Source organism: Lissotriton vulgaris, chromosome 9 (assembly GCF_964263255.1).
Source record: "Lissotriton vulgaris chromosome 9, aLisVul1.2, whole genome shotgun sequence".
Lineage (NCBI taxonomy): Eukaryota > Metazoa > Chordata > Amphibia > Caudata > Salamandridae > Lissotriton > Lissotriton vulgaris.
The window spans coordinates 1,075,738,950-1,075,764,973 of NC_141697.1; the positions used below are offsets into that span (position 1 = coordinate 1,075,738,950).

At 44.8% G+C, this 26,024-nt stretch overlaps 1 protein-coding gene across 1 annotated transcript in view; it reads right to left on the reverse strand.

Annotated features, from left to right (window-relative positions):
* Positions 1 to 26,024, reverse strand: part of ACOX2 (acyl-CoA oxidase 2) — a 223,853-nt gene that overhangs the window by 34,351 nt on the left and 163,478 nt on the right. The window contains exons 10-11 of the mRNA XM_086939062.1: positions 13,447 to 13,608; positions 4,788 to 4,893 (exon numbers count right to left, since the gene is read on the reverse strand). Coding sequence (XP_086795188.1) covers positions 4,788 to 4,893; positions 13,447 to 13,608 — 268 coding nt within the window. The remainder of the gene's footprint in view (positions 1 to 4,787; positions 4,894 to 13,446; positions 13,609 to 26,024) is intronic.

The window sequence follows — 26,024 nt, forward strand, 5'->3', positions numbered from 1 at the left end:
AAGATATTCAAAATGCTGCCACTAGGCTTGCTCTGCAGTGGCATCACTGTTCCTCTGCCTGGTTAGTTTTGAATACTTTGCACTGGCTGCGAGTTTCTCAAAGGGTCACCTTTAAGGCACTTTGCTTAGTCTTTCATGCCCTTCATAACTTCAATACTTACATCAAAGGTTTCTGTTATACCATTCTTCTCAGTTCCTGTTTTTTAGGAACACCTTGAAAACCCCACCTTTTCTACAGCATTGTTGTTTTCTCTTTTTTCTGCAAACCAGTGGATTTCTTTAGGTCCATGATGCCTTTCTGGCTGCACAGCGCTCTATTCATCTATTTTAATTACATTACATACAGTTAGAAAATGAAAGTATCATATGCATTTGGCAGAGGATCCTGGTAGGTAGTCTTCGGATTTTAAAAGTAGACATAAAGTGAAAATGCACTTACCTCCCTGTGCCCCATTCTACCATTGTTGAACTGCGTTATGCCCACAAGGAGAAATCCCAATGCTAATATGACAATGTGACTGTTGAGGTCTAACCTGCATTAAACGTGCATTTTAAATTCTCTTTTGTGTTGACGTTTATATGCATCTAAATTGAAAGGTATATATACATATATTTTTTAAATCAGATTGGTAATATTGTGGTCCTAATGCCGCTTATATTAGAGGTTACACATTTTCAATCATATTACTCTGTCACTCCAATAATCATTAACCTGACAGAGGAGGTGGCTCAAGAGCTCCATTTAATTGCTTACAAACTTATCGGAAAGCTCCCGTGTGTAGTGCCATACCCAGGAAGACTCACCAAAGTACTAAGGGGTTGTGATAGCAGTTCTCAGAGGGACATGACCTGTCTACTGGATACAAGCCCAATGGGTAATGCCTTCCCTTACCACTGAGAGACAGAAGACAAAGCCACTGATGCTGCAATAGTTTAACAACTTCAGCCGTCTTGGAAGGGTAGAGAGTAATGATGTGTTATATGTGGACTGGGCAGTCCAAAATCTCACAGGATTTGGGACACATATTACTACTTTAGGAGGGGGGTGTAGGCTATCTAATAGAAAGTATAAGCTTGTTGCCTCTCTGGCCTGAATAAGGCTTTGACCATTGCTCAAGGAAAATTATAAGCTAGGATTTCATATTGAGCATGTTTGTATACCTGTTTAGGCACACTAAAGCCTTTGCAATACTGCACATTTACATGTATTTTAATTGCATTCTCATCTTTTAGTCCATGTTGTACATTGGACATTTAGTCTAACTGTTCAAGTAAGTGTAGGCTTGTTCTGAGGCTAGCATAACTATGTGAGAATGGCAAAATTAGTAAGGTCAGCTTGTTCTCAAGATCTTTTCTCATTCTTTCCATTAGAAGAGGCCGGTACCTCTTACTTACTATATTGACTGTCTGATTCATCATGTGTCCAGTTTGCCACTCTTTCCATTGTGAAAAAGTGTGCAAAAATAGTGGAAAATTGTATAGAATTTAGCATTACATGTTCCAACTCATCATACGATGGCGCGATGGTCTATTGAAATGGAAAATTGAGCTTAGCATATATTTTATACTTACCTGTTATTTTTTTAGTAACCCTGGGTTAGACTTTATTGAGCACCCTAAGTGTCTTATTTATTTCACAAAACTGGTACATGATGTGCTGGGAATTGCTTTCATTCAAACACTGAAAAAGTCAATCTGTGGACTGTACTCAACACGACAACTCCAGATGCCAGAGGTTATGGAGGGATTTTTCCAAGGAGACTAGGGTGGGGCACAGTCCTTGATTTGGCCAGATAATGTTACCATGTTGAACTAAACTGAGGCGAGGTCATGCCATATTTATCATTCATTACTTTGCCTTTCTTTGGATGTATTGTTTTGTAATTTTTGTATTGTGATAAAAAGTACACAAAGCGGTCATCTGAATTTAACAAGGTGTCACAGTGCTCTTTTCCTGACTACTAGGCTACCCCAAGAGGTGCGTATTGTACTCTGAATAACATAATTCCCATAGATCAGAAACCTCTCAATGCAGATTGTATGACAAATGATAAACCAACCACTACCTTATTGATACCAGCGTAAGCTGCTAGACCTGAAAACGTCTGACTTCCCTTCCTTACCTCTCTCTTGAGGTTATCCATAGACACAGTTGGTATTTCAAATCAGCATGTTCTACCCCACATTTCTGACCTTGCTTCTATCATCATAGGTCCCATTATGTGTTCTTTTGAAGTCCTACTTTGCCAGACAATGTTTTGGATTGCTATATTCTGTGGAAAAAATGAACTATACTGTTTTCTGTAGGGCTGATGAAGTCTACCTCTGCATCTATTATAGCAAGGAAAATTAGGTCCTTCTTCTGTTGTCTGGAACAGACTGTCAGCCTGTTACCCATATCCCACAAATGTCTAAGGAATTGTCAGCATTGCTTTCTCAGATGCTTTTCACTTTATGGTCCACTGGGGCCAATGATATGGGGTGCATTCTCTCAAGATCTTATGTAAATATAAATAAATCAGATGAAGCTATTACCCCGTAATCCAGAGTATCTTCTCAAGCCTGAAACCAAAGCCAGAATTGTACCAGTCATCGCTGATCAGATCAAGCAAGGTGTTTTGGTGCCAATTGTTTGTAGGTGCAGTACCCCTATACTTCTGATCCAGAAGGCAGAAAAGACCTCTGAGTATAATGTGCTTTCCTGCTATTTTGCATTAAATGTGTTCTACTTCTATGAGCTTTCCTGAGTGTCTAATGTTTGCCACAATACTTTCTAGTCAGTAGTAGTGGAGGACAAAATGATTCTAACTCTCACTGTCACAGAAATTAGCGCAGCTGTCCTCAGTAGTAACAATGTCGCCTCTGGACTGAGCCTGCAGACCAAATGAGGATAAGCTACCTCCTAATATAGACGCAGCCACAGTGGGGCTCTCTGGCTACCAGCTAACGAAACTTTGTAACCCTTCTGTTGGAGCCCTTTGTGTCTAGAGGTTGATAGTAATAAAAATAATAACTTCTTTTTAGGTCTCGCTGTCTGATGGCCGAAGACCTACTGTATCCAATATAAACTTGGGATATAGGTCTCTTCCTTGCTCATGACTGGATGGCATTCCTGTCTATCCGAGTTCCATGCGCCTCCTTTAATGCCTTTCCTCCCTATTCTTGTGTTTGGCCTCCCACAGGAGTATTTCATTCTCACTATGGTGTAATTCGATGAGTTATATCCTTCTTCTGCAGATGTCATACAGAACTTTTTTCTCTACTTCTCTCTTGTTCTATATACTCCCCTCTCTTCCCACCCCTTGCACTTTTTATTTAAAAATTGGGTCCAACCCGGTCCTATCTCACTCGGTTTACTGCCTCCGACTAATTTAGCAGCGGGTGCTCATCTTTAAATGATTTTTCAACCATTCGAAGATTGAAGGCATAAAAGTGCATGTCCACCCGCATGACAGCCATCTAGGGCAAAATCAATGGCAAATCCTGTTGGTCTCCTAATGGCTTTGCGAATGCTTGTTCATATTGCCATTCATACTACACATTTATTGTTCATAACCACAGTAAAAATACACATGTTATACCCAGGTTAATGGTGTTCAATTTACAGAGGAGGAGAGAGGACAGAAGGCTTAGTAGGCCTTGTTGGGATTCAGACTTGTGACCTACAGATGTTGGTGGCCAGCACTGCCTTACTAAGCAATCATAACCAAGAAGTATCTGCGAGACCAAGGAGAATGTAGTGTCGGAAGAACAGCAGAGGTTTAGCATTGAAACTCTGAATTCATCTGCTCAGAGCACATGTGTATCCTGGTGTAAAAGGAGCAACAGATATTAGGAAACACAAGCTTAGTGTAACGTTGGCCTTGCTCATGATGAAGACTTTCTTAGTGGGCAAACACCCTACACTTTTACCTAGTTTACTTGACTCAATCAATGCAAAACCTTAAAGTGCAAAGTTTCATCTAAACAGAACCTATGCCAAAGAACTGATCAGACCCTAAAGATAATAAGACTTTGATATCCACTGCTGGTCCTTTGCCTTACTCAGAGAAAATTAAATTCTGCAGAAACTCTTTACCCTGAGCTCAGTAATTACTGTAGTTCAAACAGCTAGCCAACTGAAGACACTGATTACATCAGATGACCTGAAGCCCTGGTTTGACTACTGATGAGCACCTTTCACTACATGGACATGTTATGGCTCCTTTAACTCTTTTCACCACAATTGCCAGGTGAGTTTTGGATGTCTTTGATATTTTGTCAGATTCAGCTCAGAGATGACCAATTTTGGAATGGTTTGAAGTTCTTGAAAAATCTTAGCTGGTTATTGCTATTTTAATCATATGCCAAAAATGTCCTGTTTGTGGGATGCTTAACCGACAAAATGGTAGTTCTTTATTAAGGTCTTTTTCCCCCTAGTAAAATATTTTGCAAATAAATTCAGCAAAAATGTGTTTGCCTTTAATTCCAAATATAGCAAGGAAGACCTTTTCTCTTGCAGCAAAGCACAATAAAAATGTTTCAATATATTTGGAATTTTACAATACATTTTCACAAAAATAAAATAAGCATTGTCCGCAATACACACCTCAAATTAACAATCCACTGCTTATTTCTGTTAACAATGACCGCCTGCTGAAAATCCTCATCAAGCTCGAAGAAGAAACATTAGCTCGAAGAAGAAACATTAGCTTGCTATCACTCTGCAGGAGTGACATACTCTAACAGATAACATGATAAGTAAGTAAAGCAAAATGCAACAAAGTAAATTCTAAGAGGGCACTAACCATGGAAGCCTGAACAAGTTGAACCGAAGTTCTGTTCCAGGCATCATATTGTTCAGCTCCAGAGTTCACTAAAGCCTGCAGCTGACTTGCAGCATTTTGTATGAGTCTAGAAGAGAAAACAAAACAGGATTTAAAACTTTTGCAGATTTAAGGAGAATGCACAACTGCAATGATTGATCTCATTGGCATCCCAGTACCTATAACTTTTGGTGAACTTGCCTGGAACAGAGCCTTTCTGTTTAACTTTGGCTTTGTTATCACTTAACATCAAATATGCCAACTCTATTACGAGTGAAGGAATGAGAATGAAATGGAATTTGTTTGGTTCACTGCATCTTGCTGTGAAATTAAAGGTGTGCATACACCGAATAAACCTCATTAAACCATATAAAGATTCTTGTTTTAGACAACAATGTTCCCTTTTAACTAACGTGGACTTTGTTTTATACATTCATGTACCATTTTTAGGTCTAGCCATACTTGGCATTAGCTGTTTCACAAATTTCATGGCAGCACACACACAACATAATATACAGACAGAAGCCTAAGTCAGCCATTACCTTGTTTAGATGACCAACCTTCTAGCATTGGACTGCAGTGCTATTCTTTATAGATTGGGACCATCCTACGTTATTTCACAGGTGTGTCGATTTTGCCCAGATGCACTAGTGGCGCCAAGACGCCCAAGGGTAAATGATGCGCTTTACAAATATTAAAAATAAATAAATAAATAAATAACGCACAGTTGTTCTTTTCCTTTGATTCTTGCTGTTGCCAGTCCATAAGACACTAGCAGCAGTAATGAAGGACCAGGTTTATACGTTTTTTTTTATTTTTGGCAAATACAAAGTTGTTTCAAAACTTAATTAACTTTCTGCTTCTCTGAAAGTCGGAGCATCTAATTTCTGCTCATGCCTAGTGGCTCGTCTGCTGCCACCAGTATGGACTCATCTCCTCCTTCTCACGTCCAGAAACTCTTCAGGTGTTGTTGCGAGCACTCATAAAATGTAAAGTGCCCCTCAACTGCATGCCCCTCCTCCCGCCGCTCCCACTAAACTGCTCCTTGCTAATTTAGAGTGCCCCACAGGCAACATGGCAATGCAATGAGAGTAGTAGAGCTTACTTCATGACTAGCACTGGCCTGGTCATTTTCCTTGGTTGGGTGTAAGCCACTTCTACCAAGTTTTAAGTGCACAAGCACTTAAGCACTGGTTAGCAGTGGGAAAGTGCTCAGAGTCCTAAAAGCCAACAAAAACTGGTTCAGAATACAGGAACGGCGGAGACAAAATGTCTGGGGATGACCTTGCAGAAAAGGCCAAGTCTAACACATGGCACAAGACTTTTCACATACGAAAGCAGCAAAACAACAATTTATAGCTGCAATGTGCTCCATTTTAATGTGTGGCATGGTTAAACAATACTGGTTTTTTGTACTATACCCCTTTACTGTTGAGCTTTTTTAGCTCATATATACATTGTTAACAGCAATTTTTCAAGTACAATGTGATGTGGGTAAAAAATCAGGACTTAGAGAGTCTGACACTTGACAAGGGGACCCCTGAAGGCTATGAATATCCACAAAACTATAGCAGCACCACATGCTGAAAGCATCAGGCTTTAAGTGTTTTAGAATGCATGGCTACAAATTAACCTCGCATAGTAAAAAGTTTTGTAAGTTCGACAAGGTTAATTACTATTACAATGTAATAGTACTTAATAAAGAGTAAGAGAACGACCCTCCGTCCAACACTGTCCAGAAATGTGTTCACTGTCTCCTATTTTTCTAGGTAGACCCTCAGTTGCTGTCTTTCTTCTACATTTTATTTATTTTAGGAGTTTTCTATAGTGCTGGCCATACCTGAGGGTATCGGAGCGCTTCACAACAGCATATGTATGTCAGATAACGAGTACAATACACACAAAGATGAGCGTTCAACAAGTCCACAGATAAAATACGCATAAAAAAGCGCTCAGATAGACCAGAGGCGATGAGGGCAAAGTAGTATCCTGAGAGCTTCACGTAGCGTTGCCGACCCCATGTGATGGGGAGGAAGGGGGGGGGGGGGGGGGGGAGAGGTTGGAGGTTGGTTGCAGGTGCGTGCGGTCTGGAGGCTGAAAAGTTAGAGCTTGAAAGTTACGTAATTGTTTTCGGGGAAGGCACGGTTGAGGTAAAGGTCTTTTAGGTGGCTTTAGAAAGGAGGGAATAGTTCTGATGTCCACAGGGATGGTGTTCCAGATTTTTGGAGCATTCCCTGCAAAGGAGCGATTTGCCATTTTCTGTTTGCGTGTTTTCAGGGGGATGAGAAGGAGGGAGATTGAACTTCTGAGACTTCTAGTTTGACCGGCTTTCTTGAGTTTCGAGGCTAGGTATTCGGTTTTCCTTGTGTGCAGGGCTTTGTGTGTCAGGCAGGCCGTTCTGAAGCTGGCCTGCATTTCCACTGGGAGCCATTTTTGATCTCTGAGTGCGGGAGAAATGTGGTCACATTTTTTTACTCCTCAGGTTATTCTGGCCGCTGTATTGATGGTGGTTTTTCGGGGTACAAGGCGGGAGAGAAGGGTACCAGAGAGGATTGCGTTCCCGTAGTTCAGTCTGGATAACACAAGAGATTGGGTGGCTGTTTGAGATCCGCAGGTGGAATGTAGGGTTTGACTTTGTTGAGTAGCTTCAGATTGAAGAAGGCTCTCTTGACAGAGTTTTTGATGTGGTTCGCCATGGATAATTTGTGGTCCAGGGTGATTCCCAGTGATTTTACAGAGTTAGTCAGAGTGGGATTTGCGTTGAGAGTATCAATGGCTTTCAGCCACTCTGTCAATTGCGGGTTTTGTTCCTTGTTGGAGATGAGGAGGATTTCTGTTTTACCTTGATTAAGTTTCAGGTGTTTCAATGATAACCACTCTTGGACTTTTTTGAGAGTATTATTGAGTCTTAGAATGTCGTTGAGGGAGGAGTATTCCAGGTATATCTGGGTGTCATCTGTGTATAGGTGGAAGGGGATGTTGGCTTTATTCAGAATGGAAGCGAGGGGTAACATGTAAATGTTGAACAAATGCGGCGAGAGAACGGAACCTTGGGGGACGCCTCTTTTCACGGGGAGGTCAGAAGTGAATGATTTGATTTTGACTCTGAGAGCGATTCTGGAAGAAGGATGAGAACCATTGCAGAACCTGTTCTTCTGTACCAACTCTCTCTTTGAGGGCCTTGATGAGAAGACTATGATCAACCATGTCCAATGCTGCTGACACGCCAAGGAGGATGAGTAGGCAGCAATGGTCTGAGTCATGGGAGTGACGGATGTCATCGACAATGTTAAGGATTGCAGTTTCGGTGCTATAGCCATTTCTAAAACCTGATTGATGCTGATCTAGCAGGTTGATAGTGTCAATCTGTTTGTTCAGTTGGTGGAGAACGCATTTTTCCAGAATTTTGGCCAAGAAGGGAAGATTGGAGACTGGTCCGAAGTTATTCAGGTCGTTTGAGTCAAGGCCTGTTTTTTTCAAGAGAGGATTTACATGTCCGACCTTGAGGCAGTCGGGTATGTAACCCGTTTTTAAGGAGCGGTTTATGATTTCGCACAAGAGTGGAGCGAGGGCGAATTTCAGATCTTTGGCCAATTGGGATGGTAGAGGGTCCAAGTTATGGCATGAGGGTTTCGACAAGACGATTAAGTTGAGAATCTCAGTTTCCGTGACGGGTCGAAGGCGGACCAGGTAAGTGTGGGTCGCCTGCTTGAGGTGGATTAGATTGTTGTGAGGTTGTTGCCTGGAGGATGTGGGTTAATGTCAAGGGAAAGTTTGATCTTGTCGATTTTGTTGTTAAAAAAGTTGACGAAGTTATCGCATAAGGCTTTAGGGGGCTGGACGAGGGAATTCGATGGTTTGAAGGTTTGTTTTTTAATGATGTCAAATAGTTCTCTTGGTCTGTTTTTTGCCTTATCGAGCGCAGTATAGAAGAAGTTTGTTTTTTCTTTAATGATATGGTTTTTGTACTTTCTTCTTGCTGATTTGAGCTTTTCGCAGTGGCTGAAGGAGGGGTTCTTTCTCCAGAGCCGTTCTGAGGCTCTGAGTTGCCTTCTTTCTTCGCTGATGTCCTTGTTAAACCATGTTCTTGAGGGGAGTTTCTGGTGTTTTTCAGTTTTACAGGGGCGAGTTGGTCTAAGATGGAGGACATCGTTGTGTTGTAGTGTGCTGTGAGTTCAGCAGTAGAGAGGCCGTCCTGAGAAATGGGAAGGAGGGAGGATATTTTTTCTTCTAGGTCAGCAGTGCTGATCTGCGATAGGTTCCTAGACCACTTAGGGGGGTCTCTGGTGGAGGGCTGATACATGATCGGTTGCGATAGGTGGAAAAGGATTAGGTAATGATCGGACCAGTCGACTGGAAGGATGTGGTCAATAGTGACTGCGTCCTGTTGGGCGATGATGGCGTCCAGGATTGCACCTTTGTTGTGGGCTTCTTCTGAGCAGTGTTGGGTAAGCTTGTTGGAGTGTAATAGGTCATTCAGTGTTTGTACTGGAACACTCTTCTCATCATTCCAGTGGAGATTGAGGTCGCCTAAGTTTATGTTGTTAGTGCTTCGGAGGGAGCAGTGGGCTATCAGGTCTGACAGGTGCTCCGTGAACGAGGTGGTGTTGCCTGGTGGATGGTACAGGAGGTTACAGTGTAGTACAGTGTTTTGGGCGGTACTGATGTTGGTGGTTAGACATTCAAAGGAGTTGTGGTTAATGGACTCTATTTCAGAGATCGATATGTTATTGTTGTGAATAATTGCCACCCCACCACCTATTTGGTCCTTCCTATCCTTGTTGATGATAGAGTAGCCTGGGGGTACGAGAAAATCCAGAATGGGGGTCGAACAGTCGTTTAGCCAGGTTTGGGTGACGAGGGCTATGTCTATGTCATGGCAGAGAATGGTTTCTGCCAGCTCTATGGCATGTTTCGCGGCTGATCTGCAATTGATGAGCATGCAGTTTGTGTTGGGCCTTCCTATATTGGGATCAATGGGGATGTTGATGAGTAAGGGTGGTGGTCTGGGGGGTTTCGGTAGGATTTGATAGTTTCTGAAGCCGGTGATTACCTGGATTGTAGAATGTTTGTCGCTAGGGGTGGTGTATAAGGGGGGTGGTCTAGGGGGTTTCGGGAGGAATTGATCGCTTCTGAAGCCGGTGATTACCTGGATTGTAGATTGTTCGGCGCTAGGGATGGTGTATGAGGAGGCCAGCTCGAATGCTTCCTCTGGGGACATGGCTTCAGCGGTTCTGCTTGGTCTCGTGGCCTGGTGCGGGGAGGGGCAGCGTGTCTGACTAGGGGGCGGGGGTTTTGTGTGGCTAGGACGTGTGGGGTGAAGAACGGTGGGAGAGGGGTGGGAGTTAAGGGGGATTGTGAAGCATCAAGAGGTTGGATAGGATGAGATTCAGTCCCTGTATTATAAAAGCGACTTGATTTTCGATACGGACGAGATGACAGTCCGTCACATCTTGAGTGTGGGGGGGGGGGCTTGCTTCTGGATGGGGTCACTGCAGCCTGTTGTCGATTTGGTGGAGAAGGGTTGTCTTTAGGTGTTTATTATGTTACCCGATAGGGTGCTAGAGTGGGTCGAATGGTGTGGAGGGGTTGGGTGTGGTGGTCATTTGGAGTTGGAGACGGGTTGAGACTTGAGGTTGGGAGCCATGGAGGAAGTATTGTGCTCGTCTGAGTAGGCTGGGGCATGTTAGGCTGTGTTGGGTGTGGGGGAACCAGGTGTGGTGGTCGTTTGGTCTTGAAGAAAGGTCGAGGCTGAGGGATGGGCGCCTCGGGGGAAGTATTGTGATAGTCTGGGGGAGATCGAGGGATGTTAAGCCTAGGGGGAAGAGCTGACGGAAAGTCTAAACTAGGGGACTTGGCTAAGACCTTGGAACTGCAAGGAGTGGGTAGGGTTTGGGGTAGAGCGTCGGAGGCTGCGGATGCGGGGGGTGAACTGGAGCTGTAGGGAGAGGGGAGGGTTTGGGGTTGGGTGTAGGTGGCTGGGGATGCGGGGGGTGAACTGGGCATGGGGGGGCTGGTTGCCCAGTTGGGAGAGGGTCATGTGGGAGGGGGGTGATGAACAGGTGGGGTTGGAATGAAGAGAGGGGAAGAGGAGATCAAAGGCTTCAAGATTGTCGCTGTTGGCTTGGATCAAGACGGTGCCGTTGGAGTATATGGTCATCGAAGTGGTTCCGTGGCGTGGCAGGTGATTAGGGGGGTAGAATGAAAGTTTACAGCTGTGGGGCGTGTTGGTGGTTTTGATGATTTGGTGTTTTGCTCTAAAGTTGGAGATCCAAAAGCCAGGTCTGGCTGTATGAAAGATGAGGTCCATTTTCACTTGACCTTTCACGGCAGAGTGATAGATGTCGGCAAAGAGGGACTCTGAGAATTGCCTGATCAGTTTATGTTTAAGGGATTTTTTTGACTAAGGTGCGAGGTTAGAGGGGAGAGACAATGAGAAGGAGTTTGGACCATGTCGCCTAATGTAGGGTGAGGAGAGGGGGTGGGGGGGGGGGGGATGACGTGAGTGGAGGCATTATGGTTGGGTGTCAGTGAGGATGATTACTTTATGGGAGTTCTACTACTAACCTAGTGGTCGAGGCGGGGGAGCTTCCCAACGGGTTTAAGGGAAACCGATCTATCAGTAACTGTAGTGTGTTGGAGGGAGGAGAAGAGTCGGAAGGGAGCTATGACGCGGGGATGCGGTCTCTACGCAGATGATGCGTAGTCACTGAGGCTGGTGCTCTTTATGAGACCAATTCAGCATGGGAGGAGAGGGCCTTGACAAAGGGAGGAGGTCCGGATTACTCTGATAGCATCTAGTAGGGGAGCCAGGGGCAGGAGGTTGTCACCCGGATTTTACCCAGGGAGTGACTCACCTGCGCCTCGTTTGGTTCAGCAGCCGATGCTCCCTTGCGTAGGTTTCAATGTGGGCACCGACTGCTAGTCCCCTAGAGTTTCATGGGGAGTTGTCACGGTTGACCGCCATTATGAGATCAGGAGGAACAGGGGGGATTTGAGCAGGGTGCTCAGAGACTGCCAGTATGAAATTTGTAGAGATGTCCGGGGCAGGAGGCCGTCTGGGTTCTTGTTCTAGGCGAAGCTCCCATGAGCTAATGTTCAGAGTGCCCCTCTTGATCGTTCGGGACAGAGTGACTCGTCTAGTTGTCTCTAGCTTTCCGCCATTATGAGGTCAGGCGGGACGGGATGATCCGGGCAGGGGCTCCTGTTTGGAAATTGTTACCTTACCAGTAGGAGGCCAGAAGGCGGGAGAGAGAGCCCGGGATCATGTTGGGGCGTTGCTCCCCCCCCAACGTTCACTTCAGGCTGCTCCCAAGTCAGAATTTTCTGTAGAATTCCGCCATTTTGAAGCCAGGCACAACGAGGTGAACCGGGCAGGGGCTCCGGTTTCAGTTGTGGCTTTTCGAGCGGGAGGCCAGAGGGAGCGAGAGAGAGCCCAGGTTCGTGTCAGGGGGAATGCCACCCCCCCACGCTCAGTTCAGGCTGCCCTCGGGTCTATATGTCAAGAAATTTTGGACACCGTGATGTGTGGAACTCCATTTTGGAGTCAGGAGGGATAGGGGGATCCGTACAGGCTCTCCGGTTTTCGATCCTGGCTATTTCAGTGAAGTCGAGGGCTAGAGGCAGAGCTCCGGTTCGAGCCAGGTCGATTTCCACCCCGGGCTCACTTCAGGTGGCCCCCGAGTGCTTCGGGGCATAGCATTACCGGTTGGCCGTGATGTTTAGACCGCCATTGCTGAGCCAGGCGGCGTGGGGAGAGGGGGTGAAAGCAGAAAGGATTCGGTCCAGCAAGAGGATAGGGGAGGGAACCAGTCCCCTGGCTTGTGGGCAGGCACGTAACCTTCTGGAGAGCTTCGGTATGACCCAGTTTTTCTTACGTTCGTGGGAAACCGCCGAGCTGTCTGCCATGTTAGGGTCAGGCGATACAGGATTCGATTGCGTCCTACGATTTCCTCACTCCGCGATCTCATTGCAGTTCCGTCTGTGGGTCTGGGTGAGTTGTCGTCTGTGTCCGGTGTCGGCTCGGAGGCTCCAGCCGTTCTGGGCGAGGTGGCCTTTGATCGAAGGAGGACAGGGAGGTGCCGTTCTACACGGAAGCAGCAGTTGGCGGACAGTGAGAGAGGCGGCGATGCTCCGCGTCATTCAGGTTTGTCCTGTTCTGGAGGCTCTGGATGTTTGTGAGTAATCCAGCTTCATGCCACGGGTAGGATGGAGGGCAGAACGCAGTGCTCGTTAGCGGCGGTGAATTGTTCCTTGATTCTTGGAGCTCGATCTTCGGAGCTCCCTTCTAGCGGCCACTTTGTTGCCCTGCAAGACATAGTGACATAGTTGCCCTGCAAGACATAGTTTCAGCCTCTGCTGTGGTCCTTCTCAACTTCTCATTTGATGTGATTTTAGATGGAGCATCATTGGCACCATGAATCCTACTGTGTATATATCAACATACACATCACCATACAAGGTATGTCAAGCACATGTTTAAAATAATGGGAAAAAGACAACTGTTATACTGCAGCCTATTTTCAAATCTACCAACCAGTTCCAAGTAGTTGAATGCTAAGACAGAACATTTCATAATTCTCCTCAACTTCATATGGAACCCGGAAAAAGAACTATTAACATCGATGGATATAGTACTCACCTAAGAGCTCTGTGTTCATAAGCTTCAATGTAAATTTCAGGATTTAGAAAATCCAGTTTGTTCTTGGCCCGGCATTTCTTGGCTCTAGGAGAAGTGAAGTAGATCACAGACTGCGGCAGTGCCTGACCAGTCTGAGCCACCGCGCAGCATTTTATCAAAAACCTGGGAAAAGATCAAACATGTTTATGTTATGTGGTGACTTGCAGTCTCAGGGAAACTTCAGCAACAATGGAGAGTTATGGCTTGAAAGTAAAACGAATCCGTAGGAAGGTTCGTTTTCAGAAATTGGAAGTAAACATCAACTTCAGAGTGATTCATAAAAAAGTAGCAGGAAGAAAATACACCAACAGTGCAAAAGTGGGTTATCTATCCCTGCTGGAAAGCTACAGTGTATCTTGTAAAAAGCCTACTGTGCTGTAGTTGTGCTTCCCCCCATAATTAATTATATTTTTAATAGCTCTTTAATGAATTTTCATAATCATAAAGGTGATATTTACATGTTCAATGCAAGATCATTCGTGACAGTTAACATATCTACTACACCAGAAGCATTGATGCTCACAATATTCACTAAGGAGATATGGAGCGTTAATAGAAAGAAATACAGAAATGAACCAATAAACTAGACCACATCACAGCGTTGCAGTTTAAGACCCCCTGGCCACATCTTCTAAGAGCTCCATGAAATACGGTCAAGCCCACCCTGACCTTTAGGAGTCAGGGTGACCCGATGATGAAGCATGACACCACTAGGGTGTGTGACGGTAATTAAAACAGAGGAATTCTTTCCTTTCCCACAACCCGGTGGGTAATAACTAGGATGCTTCAGTAATCATCTTCCTATTTTTAACAAGGGTTTATTTATTTTTCATTATCTCATTAACTGTGGGGTACTTTGTGTGACTTAGGGCCCGATGTAGGTAATCCCAGATTACCGATTCTTAAATACCGAATCATACCGACTTGGTATTTAAGAACTGGCAATCGGGATGTAGGTCATTTTACTGATTTGATTACCGAATGGGTATTTACCGATTCGGTAATTATTATTATTTTTATTATTAGGGGAATTTATAAAGCGCCTGGTGTATGCCTACAGGCGTGTCCCCGCGCTATGAAAAGTGGGGTAAGCAGTCCAAGCAGCCAGCACAACCGTCTACCGTCTGAATAAGTGAGTCTTAAGTTTTGTTCTAAACATGAGTTCTGATGACTCCAAGCGTAAATCTGACAGAAGGTCATTCCACTGCTTCGCTACCAGATATCTGAACGACCTTCCCCCCATACGCGCCTTCCTAATTTTTGGAATTTTCAGAAGACCCGTACAGGAGGAGCGCAGAGTCCTTGTGGGCTTATACCTGGTGACCAAGCTCTGTAGCGGGGCAGGGGCTTTGCCACCCAGGATGCGATGACACGTGACAAGGGCTTTGAATTCCACCCTGCTCCTAACAGGAAGCCAGTGCAGGGCCTGGAGTGCTGCCTTAGAGGAAGATCTTCTAGGAAGCCTCAGAATAAGGCGAGCATTCCTGGAGGCCCATAGGAATGAATGTCAATTACCGAATCGGTAAATACCGATTCGGTAATTGGGGGAACATAGAAGGCTGGCAGGGTGTCACTTTGACACCTTGTTGCACCCCTCAATTGAGCATGGGTGCAACATGGCACTGTTTTAAAAGGAAAAAAATTGCTTTTTAAAGGGTTTTCATTATTTACCACCAACTTCTAGTTGGTGGTAAATAACGAATTCTTAAACCCCTGTAGCACTGATTACAGTGCTACCTACATGTCAAAAGGTAAAATTACCGAATCTGTATTTTAACATGCCCCTACATCCCAAACTCCAAATACCGGTCGGTAACGGTCGAAATCGGCCGTTACTGACCGGTATTTGCCTTCCTACATCTGGCCCTAAGAATTTACTCCGGGAGGACGTACTCCTACCAGAGATTCCCTCTGTGCCCTTGTGACACATGAGGAGCATTATTCTCTAAGTGTTTCAGGTTTTGTGCCAACATATCTAGTACACCAGAAGCATTGATGCTCACAATATTGATCCTCACAATATTCAGTAATGAGATATGGAGCATTAATAGAAAGAAATACAGAAATGAACCAATAAACCAGACCACAACACAGCGTTGAAGTTAATATCAGCCACCACAGAGATCTGTGCATTGATGATTCTTCAAACATATTTATATCCGGACCGAGCTCTGTAGTCCTATTCAAGCTCTCAAATGCTCTACACTCTTGGTAAAACCAAAACATATCCTTAAGGCGACCATACTGTGCAGTAATCCTTATCCAGTCATACAAAGGCAGTGATGCATGCAACAAGTATAGTATGAGGGGAGCGTCATGTAACATGGGGGCATCTCATCCTACTTAGTCTATGTTGCCAGGAGTATGGCCTTCCATTCCGTTATCATCAAACCCTCCTGTCTTTGCTGTCGTAAGAGGGCCAGTACTCTGATTTCAGGAGCTATCCATTTAAGTAGATCCCACAGCCATTTTCTGAGTTGTGGGGGCTGTTGAAGCCTTTCACTGTATTGCAATAGTGTGTTTACCAATCAGTAAAGACAAATCAATAAATCTGGTTAGTTTGTTTGGGGCTAGTGAGAGGTTCCAAAAGACATTTTGCCATGTGCATATCTAGTCGCCGCTCTGTAAAGTCATGAATTGCATCAAGCAACAGCGACCAAAATGGCTGTATTTGTGCACAATGCAATACCATCTGGATGAAGTTTGCATAAACCGTGGGGCATCTGGGGAACCTCGAAGCTACATTCGGGTATATCGTGGCAATGCGTGCTGGGGACAAGTAAGTATAGTGAAGGTAATTCAGCTGTGTGTACTTAAAACAAGGAGGGACTCTATTGACTGCTTTAGCGCACTCCAAGGTCCGTGCCCATTTGTTACCTTATATATCCACCCGCCCTCCTCCAAATTGTTGTTCCCATTTCATTCTAAGTGTGGCTAAATTGTGGTAAAAAGTGTGGGCTAGAGCCCTAAAAATGGAGGTCACTGCATTTAGTTGTATCATATGTGCAAGTAATGTACCTAAAGCTTCACATTTCAGAGGTTCATGTGTACCAGCTTCGCCATATCACATGAATGGCCACCACCACTGCATTATTTGTAAAGAATTGAGCAACACTGAGGCCACAACTGAATATCATTATGTGTGCAATGTAGTATCTAGTGTTCTCAGGCTACCTTCGCTAAGTAATGGATTATCCATAAGGTACGATCTGGGAAGTACGGGACTTGCAAACTCAGTTGGTGTCCACATTTGTGCCAACAGTACCGGAGTGTGTGTAGCGGATATTTCCGCGTCCCCAGTACACAACGCACACAGTAAGTTATTATTGCCTTTCGTACGCCTGAGATCCATTTGTTCGAGGCCTGTTTCAACTGCCAACCAACTCCCATCCCAACCATTTGTGATGATCGATCTCCATTATTAGGGACCCCGATTCTGGCTGCATGGATAAGGAGTATCACCTTTTCACTAGAGATATGCCGCCTTTGAGGAGTCCTAATCAGCTCTAACAGGGTCAAATTAAGGTCTCAAAAAAAAAAGTAATCCTGCTTGGTGTCTATTGATATCTGAAGCAAAAACAGGGGATGCAGTTCCTAAAGGGGGTTTGAGGTGAAAAGGGGAAAAGACAAAGCTTTTGTCATGTTGCCCTCACACACCCCGAAAGGTGTCATGCTTCATCATTGGGCCTTGCTCCTCGTCGGGCCGGCGCTGCAATGCTCGCCGGGCTCACCGTTTCCGGGGCTCTTTGTCGGAGATCTTTTAAGGAAGCCATTGGGTGTGTGCGGGTATTGGGCCATGTGGGTAGTGTGCACGTAGGTAGTGATTTAAAATAGGTCAGGGTCAGTTCTATACTCAAAAGTTTTAATGGTGGAGGTAGATCCTGCCTAGCTAAAAAGAATGGAAGCCCTATGGGAATATTATGTTCCAAGCGGGCAGTCTCTAAAGTGGGGTCGACATGTTTTGTGCCAGGGTGTTCGCTAAGAATCGGTTGGCACTTCTTCAGGACCTATGTGTAGTGTAGTGCACAATTAAAGACAGGCTAAAAAATTATAATGAGCAGCCTGTTGTGAGGCCCTAGTAGGCCTATACTGGGCAAATTAGCAACCATTCAGTATAGAGCCTACGGTGGACGGGGTTGAAACATTGACCTGTTTCTGTTTGACGACTCTGGGTGAGAACAGAACAGAGCTGAAAGTGGGCAAATTCATCTGAAATGCATCAACTTATTCATGTTTTCAGAGCAGCAGCACAAAGTGGAATGCAGAATTGCTTCTGCATCACTATCTAATGTTTCATGTGCACCAGCATGCACGTGTCTTGAAAAGTGCATTGCTTTTGAGTACGTGACCTTTGCTTCCCACAGGTACGAATTAGCAATAGAGCGCTTGGGAGCGGTAATCTATTTTTTCTGCTTGCTCCGAACCATTCGCATTACCACTGTTTGTTTATTAATGAACTGTGCGATTACTTAAAATCATTACAGTATAAAAAATGCAGTGTGGTTCAAATAAAACACAGTAAAATACAGTAAAATGCCCCCCCCCCCCCACCCCCCCCTGCTCGACCTACAACGGTCAGGGACCAATGGTGCCACAATGGTACGTGGTCTCGATACTGACTATGTTCACTGGTACTATACATTATTAAGAAGAATTAAAGTTTTTAGAGTCAGCATGAGGCCTCGCATACTAGAGTCTGGAAGGCGTGTAAAAGTTCGACATCCTCAGTTGCACTGTGGACTTCATCGGACCCTTAGTCAGCCCCAGTTGGATACCTCTGACTGATGGGACCATTTTCTTTTCGACGACTCCCTGTGTTATCTGTGGATTGCCAACTTTAGGGCGGCGGGTCACAGGGCTCTTCGGGATGGTATCCTTTGGTTTGCCATTTTAACTTGATGGATGAACTTGCCTATCCTGGCTAATAAACATGTTGTGGTTTCAGAGAAACACCAATCCGAGGCCTCTCTACAAGTTCTGTGGCCCAAGATGCGTAGTGCTGGACGTAGCAATCTCTGTCGGTCACTGGCCAGCTTAGTGCAGCAACATAGCAAGTGTAGCCAGGATTCTCTGTGATAGTTGCAAAGTCGGCAGGCAGTGGCTCCGTCCGAGCGTGCCCAACGTGGGTTGAAGTCCGTTATCCTGAGGGCCAAGAGGCGCATAAACAGAATTTTTTGTCTTGCTTCGATTGTTAGTGAGTCTTGTAAATATGGTTGAGGTTTACCGGGAGTGTAGGACTTGTCCAAGGCCAACGTTAGCGGGTTGGGCCGGAGCGAGGAAAGGTCTAGCTCAAAGGAAATAGACTGGACTTGGCGCTTGACAGCTTTTGCCCAGGCGGAATATGGGATTTCGTGTAAGTGCAGACTCCGCCCCTCGATCTTCAGATCAATGGCTAGTTCTACCTTGGCTTGCCATGGGGAGCCCGCTTCCCCAAAGATGGTTTTTAGTGAGTGCTACAAGGTGTTTTTGGGCGACTTCAGAACTCTGATGTAGTATTTTCGCAACTCCCCCAGTAGTACCAGTTCAGGACGTTTCAGGCCTATTTCCAGTCTCACCCTATTATTCCGTGCCTGTTTGGGGGCTTGTAGCACCATCTTGTATGCTTTCGCCTGTGCCGCTTGGACCACTTTCTCAAAAGCCCCTGGATAGGCTATATGGCCGTACGTGATGGCGGGGATCAATTTAGCCCTGAGTACTGTCAGCATCGGATCTGCAGAGGGACTGGCCAGGCCGTGGCATTAGACGTCTTAGAGATGTAATTATTTTGTCAATTTTTGGTTTAAGCGTCTTCAGATGTTTGAATGCAGTAGCCCTCTCTGATACCCATGTGCCCAGATAGTTGTAGGATGGGGCCGTGGTGATTCTATGTTCCCCCAGAGACCATGAAGCTTTTGTTTTGTGTGGATGTTTGCAAAAGATTATTATCTTGGTCTTGCTCACATTAATATGTAGCTCGTTCTCCTTGTTATACGTGGCGAGACTGTTTAAGGCTCTTTGGAGGCCTATCCTGGTATGGTCCATAATTACTGTGTCATCTGCGTACTGGAGCGTACCCAGAACCAGCTTCCCCAGTCTGGGCGGTGCTAGATTGGCATCTTTCAGGGCGTGCCCCATGTCTGCAGTGTACAAGTTGAAAAGCAGGGGGGCCAGCACACACCCCTGCTTTAATCCAAAGTTAGTGGCAATTCTTGTGGTTGCAGATGTGGCGCTTAGTTTCACCTGAACCCAGGTCCCCTCGTAAAGTGCTTTTATGGCCTTTAGAAGATCTCTAGGGATCCCCCAAGACTCTAGTTTTGCCCAGAGCCGGCTTCTGTTCACACGGTCGAAGGCCGTTGAATAGTCAATAAAGCAACAGAACAGGGGCAGCTTATTCCGCATGTTGGCCTTCTTAGCGAGGTACGAAAGCGCTAGGATGTTGTCCAGCGTAGAACAGTTAGCCCTGAAGCCAGTCTGTGAGGGCGGGAGTATGCCGTTTTTATCCACCCAAGTTTAGGTCCTTAAGTAGAAGGTGGGCATAGACCTTAGCTTCAATGTCAAGGAGGGCTATCTATCAGTCTGTAATTAGCCGGGTTAGAGTGGTCACCTTTTTTGTGAATAGGAAAGAGGATTGAGCCTTTCCAGGAAAATGGCAGGGTTGCGGTTGCAAATGTGTGGTTCAAAAGAGGAGTAAGTTTGGAAGCGAAGAATGCAGGATCTTTCTTAAAAACCTGTGCAGGGATCCCGTTAGGTCCAGGGGCACCATCGGTTCTGATGGCTTTGATGTGCTTTGCAATCTCCGCCTCCGAGAATTTTCCAGGTCGGGTCGGACTTGATACTTCGTTGGGAGCACTTTCATAGCTGATGGTAGCTGCCGCCGCCTTGGACCACCCGGTGAAGCAGTGAGACATCCGCTTTGGCTCACAGGTGTACAGCCCCTTTGCATACTGTTCCCACACTTTTCCTCCAACACTGTTAACCTTGTGTACGCCTCCTGATGACAAGCTGTTGATGTAGCGCCAGAGCTTGCTATTATCTTTACCTTTAATTATGGAAAACACTGTCAGCCAATTCTGTTCGGTCCGTTTTCTTTTCAGATCCCAAATGTTCTTTTTGTACTTAGCTCGCAAAACGGCAATGGGGGGCCCCCCTGACGAGTAGATACCTTTCTTTTTTGCTCTCACTGCCTTGTTAAGTGCCTGCTTAGCCAGCTTAAGACTGTGGGTTTTTTGGTGGGCTGGGATGACATTTTTTTGACCGCTTCTTGATTGGTGAGTGTTGCCCAGGCACTTCAATAAGTCATTGGTCAGTGTTTCCCATAGGTGTATTATACATTCTCTGTCTTGTGGACTTGGTACTGTCACCCTGTTGGCTACGAATGCATTAAGTCTGTGGCTGAGATTGGTCGACCATTTTATTCTTTTAAGGACTGAGTGGTGTTCTTCGCCTGTGGTCATACCAATTACGGTGTAGGGGTCCGTCTGTTCTCGTGTCAGGTTGAATGTGACACGAAGGGGCCTATGGTCGCTTTCGGCTCTGTCGTCCACAGTGAAGTTGCGAAGTTTGTTAGCCAGGCCTGCATCGATGAAGATATAGTCTATAGTGGAGACATTCCTGAAGGTCGGATAGGCGGACCATGCGCAGTTGCGCGTTTTTTGTATCCTGTGGGTGGATTGTAATTTGCTAAAAGTTCAATTTCAATCAGTTGAGCTGACTTCCTGCTAGGTGTTGTCATGGGTAGCATTACAATTCACACACACTGACTTTCTTTGTTTGAGTTTTTGGCTTGAAAGCTGTAAATGTGAGGCAGACCTGAAGGAGCTTTAGTTTTATCAAATGTGCCGCCTCACCTGTAGCAATTGCCTGGATGAAAATCTTTAGGCCTGGGTTAGCAATATAACAATCTGTTAAATACCACATTTTTTTCAGTCTTCACAAACGTTTATTTAAAAAAGCTGGACATTGCCCTCTTAATTAGTTTATTTAAGAGACATTTTTTTCCACATTTCTTTGTTTTACTGCAGTGAGTAGTTCAAGGTAAATAGTGTTTGCTTTTATTAAACCTGGTTTCTTTGGTGACCAGAAACATTACACACATTGCATACGAGCTTTTTAATCTAACTATGGGTGAGAGTGCGCGTGATGGCCTACTTCTGTACAAATACAACTATAAGAGAACCGAATGTCTCCAAGAGTGCTGTGCTCGACTACCGACGGAGTTGAACACAGTAACTTTTTTTTGTTTTATAAAGCTCAAACTAGTCTCGAGGTATCAGGGCGCGTTACATGAGCACCAGTTGCATTAGGGTGAGGGTGGAGCTAGAAAAATAACTGTAAGGACGTTTGGCACATCTGAGGAACACATTGGCGAAGTTGTACCTAGTCACTGGTTCAAGTAATTTCTTAGTTTTCCTTTGAATTTTGGTACTTGTGTTTTGCATTTAAAAATGGAATATTATAGTGCAAAGGAAACAGGACCGGATGAGCTACTTACGCCTCACATAGAGCCATTTTAAAATCTTCACCAAGAGACAGTGGGATGGAGAGTGAAAAGGTTAGAGAGAAAGGGAATTACTTTGAAGAAAGAGGCAGCAAGAAGAAGAGAGGGGAAGTGATGGAGGAAAAGCAGGACAAGGATAATTAAGGAGGAATAAACAGATGTAGAAAACGAAGGAGAAACTAATACACTGAGGGAAGGGAGCCAGAAAGAAATAGGACTAGATAAGAGGAAATGTATAGAAAAATACAAGAGTTACAGCGCACATGGGCTAACGTGGAATCTCTAAGGAAAAATTAAGGGAGGGATGAGCGAGGACATGTAAATGACAAACATGAGGACTAAATGGGAAATTATACCGATTGGGAAAACAAAGTTAAGCTATTTCCTCATACAGTATTCTGATATCTATGGGTCTGCTTTATTAAACTAAATAAAATGAGGGAAGTGAAGGCTAGAGAGAGGGTAAAGGATATGGAGGACGAGGAAATTAAATTAGATAACTGAGTCTGGAGGGATACAGAGAGATGAAGAATCATGAAGGGAAGAAAGGACATAACAGGGCACAGAAAAATGGATGTCATTTCCAATTACCATTCACAAATATATTGTGCTACAGAAATGATCGTGGCCTGGCCATTACCTGCCTAAATATTCTTCAGGTAAGTATATATAGAAACGTATACATGTACTATCCTGAATTCTAAATCTACATCCTTTGAGATACCCACACATAAAGTCCTATGGTGACAGTTGCCCTTGCATGCACACTAGCTCACATAGTTTGGGACTTGCTTTTAGCCACACCAATTTCAAAATTCACCAGCCGCCACAGGGAATGGAGACAAACTCGCTGTACGGACGGACCTTAGCTGAACGTACAGTAGCTTTACTCGGCTCTGTCCTTCGTTTGCTCTCCATCCTAAATGCTCCCTTTTGTTTCCAGCACAGCCACAAACCTCTGCATCCACTACTGCCTCCCTTTTCTGGACTCGTCACAGTAGGGTGGGGTCAGTGAGTCTTGCTGATCCACCTGATGCTGGGACGAGCTGGGAAAGGTGAACCCTCGCTGATCGACACACACTCTTGGGATTCGCAGCCTGAAGCTCCCAAGATGCAGTAAGTCAGTGAGGGTGGGATACTTGACTCAGGAGGAGTGGAACTACATTCTGGCTGGTGATTCAAACTAGGGCTGAAGTCACCCCAGCCCTGAAAAACCTGCGAACAGCACATGCGCAGTAACTAGATGTGCCTGTCTGCTGCGACTGCCTGACCCTTGCGCGGAGCAAAGGTCAGAAAGTATGCTGGACGATTGTTCCTGCAGTAGGAAGGAGCCATTTATTTAATTAAACAAATAATAGAGGGATAAAAGTGGTGGGGCACAGCCCTCCGCTCGTATTAAGAAGCCGCCCATGCTCCTGCTCTAGTCTGGAGTAAATATTTGCCCTTTCTTGGGTGTCAAGGAGTAGGATAGGAGTTGGTGAATACCCTTAAACATGTAAGCTTGTAGGTGTGCACACACTTTCAGAATAATTCAGTCATAAACTACCACTTCACACCTACTTCCAGACCCTCTGAGTAAATTTGCTCACCCGAAAATCTCCATGCGAGTAACTCCTTTATAGGAGTTCAACACCAACTTTTATACATGTAAATAGATTCGAGAATCTTCAGGGTCACAACATTTTGACTCTTACAAGACCTGCGGAGTTCACCTGGTTGTAAAATGTTAATGTCCAGTCACTGACATAGTTTGTGGTATAGGCTCTCATATATGGCAAACAAGGTCACAGAGGCACACTGGGATAAAATTACTTGTCTAAGAATTACATGATATAGCCAGGAGAAGGTAATACAGTGAGCAGTCTCCATGATAAAGAGCTGGCAACCTAGGCTGCGGATCGCAAGTACAATCTGGGTTTATTTACAGAAACATTTTGTGAAATGGAGTAAATGTCTAAAAGTAAATTTGCCAGAGCAATACACAAGATGCTTCATCAGAAACTAAAATAAGAGGGAGCAATGGTACAATTAGAACAATGATATAGCCTGAACTGAGATATTTATGTTATATTTTATTATTATTATCATTTTATATGATATAAACAGAACTTCAGCACTGTTAAAAGTACATGCATATTAAGAGCTGTGATAATAGTTAGAAAGTGATCTAAAGAGAGCCCATTCATAAACAATGCCTGTCCAAAGGTAGATCCTGTGATACAATCTGGCATATTCAGAAAGCTGTCATATTCAGAGCCCTGCTATAATACACACCCAATGAAAAATAATATCATCCCTGCATAATCCGAAAGCTACTAGCAAAGCTCTGATATAATTAAAATCCTGTCTTAATTTCACAACTCACTGCATGGCACCAAACAAGACAAGTGGATTTTTCCCCAGAAATGATACAAAGTCTGAACATAGGTGAATCATATTCGTATACACCTACATCCCAATGTTTTCCTCTCCACCCTCCCTTTCACCCACATCCTCCAGCGAGGAACATGTTCAGAACACAGGTCCATTGTCTAATCAGGAGCCATCATTTAATGTACCTTTTGAAAAAACATTCACAAGCTCATAACTTTTTAAAGTTCTACGAAAGTCATTGTGGTCAGTCCTGCAGCTCTGAGCTCCTAAGGGCAGACTTCCAGACACCAGGTCTCCCTCCAGCTAGATCTTCTGCAAGTTCCAGGTCTGAGGGGTCAGCTGGGCCTTTCTACGATCAGGAGTCCTTCTGCTTTTTGTGTCCTTGAAACCCAAAAAACATGAGGTCAGTCACTTGAACCTTGGAGAGTAGTTCCAATCCTTGGGTGCCAGCAGGAGTTATGAGTCCTTGAGTCATTGTATGCATCTTCCACTAGCAGGACTCATGAGTCAGGTACCTTCTTCCAGCAGAGCTGCCATTTCAAATTAATTTTACCAGGCCCATTAAATGCTCTGAAGATGTGGTGGTGGAGGTGCCAGATTTATACTGTGCACTAGCCAGTGAGTGCAGAAAGTGTACTACCCAATCCTGACTATTTCACACAGTCCTCCCACCTGCTTTTCGGCATTTTCTCTCTGCCTTGCAGAAAAATTACAAGATTGCAAAACCCAGATGCTATCAGGAAGGCCTGGTTCAAGATTGCAAATACCAACTGCCGAGTGGTGCTATGACATAAGAATTTTGCCCCAGAACTCCTATTGCACTTTCCCATTATGATGATTGCCACATTCCCGCATAAGAGTTTGTTTTATGTTCGGCTGAACGCTTTATGACAGCAGAGTGAAAGGGACTCGGTAGGTGGGGATGTGTATGTCAGAGGAAACTACAATTCCCATGTTCCTCACACGCATGTTACGCATAGTGACAATGTCACTTCCTAGAATTCCTGTCTTTAGTGGTTAATGTCAGCGTCCAGCTGCCTCTCGCTGGGACCCTGTCAGATTGAAGCCCGGACCACTGTTTGGGTGAGCTTCTCAGTACTATTTGATTCATGCCTTCTTTTTTCCATTCCTGGAAGACTATCTGGGATAATTCCAAAGGGTATCCATTTAGTCCGGCGCATAGTGGAATAGAGAGTCATGTAGTCAGCAAGATTGTTTGAGCACCACGCTTTCTCTGCGTTTTTAGCGAGTCACCTTAGGGTCACTGTGACCATTAAACTCCGGCTACATGGGGACTTTGTTCTTTTCAACCCATGGCAGGGTTAAATTGACTGTCACGTGGGAATAGCTAGATCGTCTCAAGTTGAGACAGCCATATTCACGTTTTAGCCCTGAGCACGGTGAACATTCACATAAGTGATCCAGTGTAGTGCGTAATATTCAGGGCAGAGGTATATAATGTTATGAAGGTGGGCGAATTATTCCACTGATTGCTGTCAATGAGATAACAACATGAGGGTGAGGTACACTGATTTGTGGTGCACTGACTGTTTAGGTCTCGTGACCTACAATGCGCGCAAGCGCATTGAGGGAGCGAGAATTCAAGTAGCCAAAATCCTCGTCAAACCAAGGGCTTTCAGCCGCGGTTTTCTTGAAGTTCACGTGAATCACGTGAGCAAACAAGCACGCG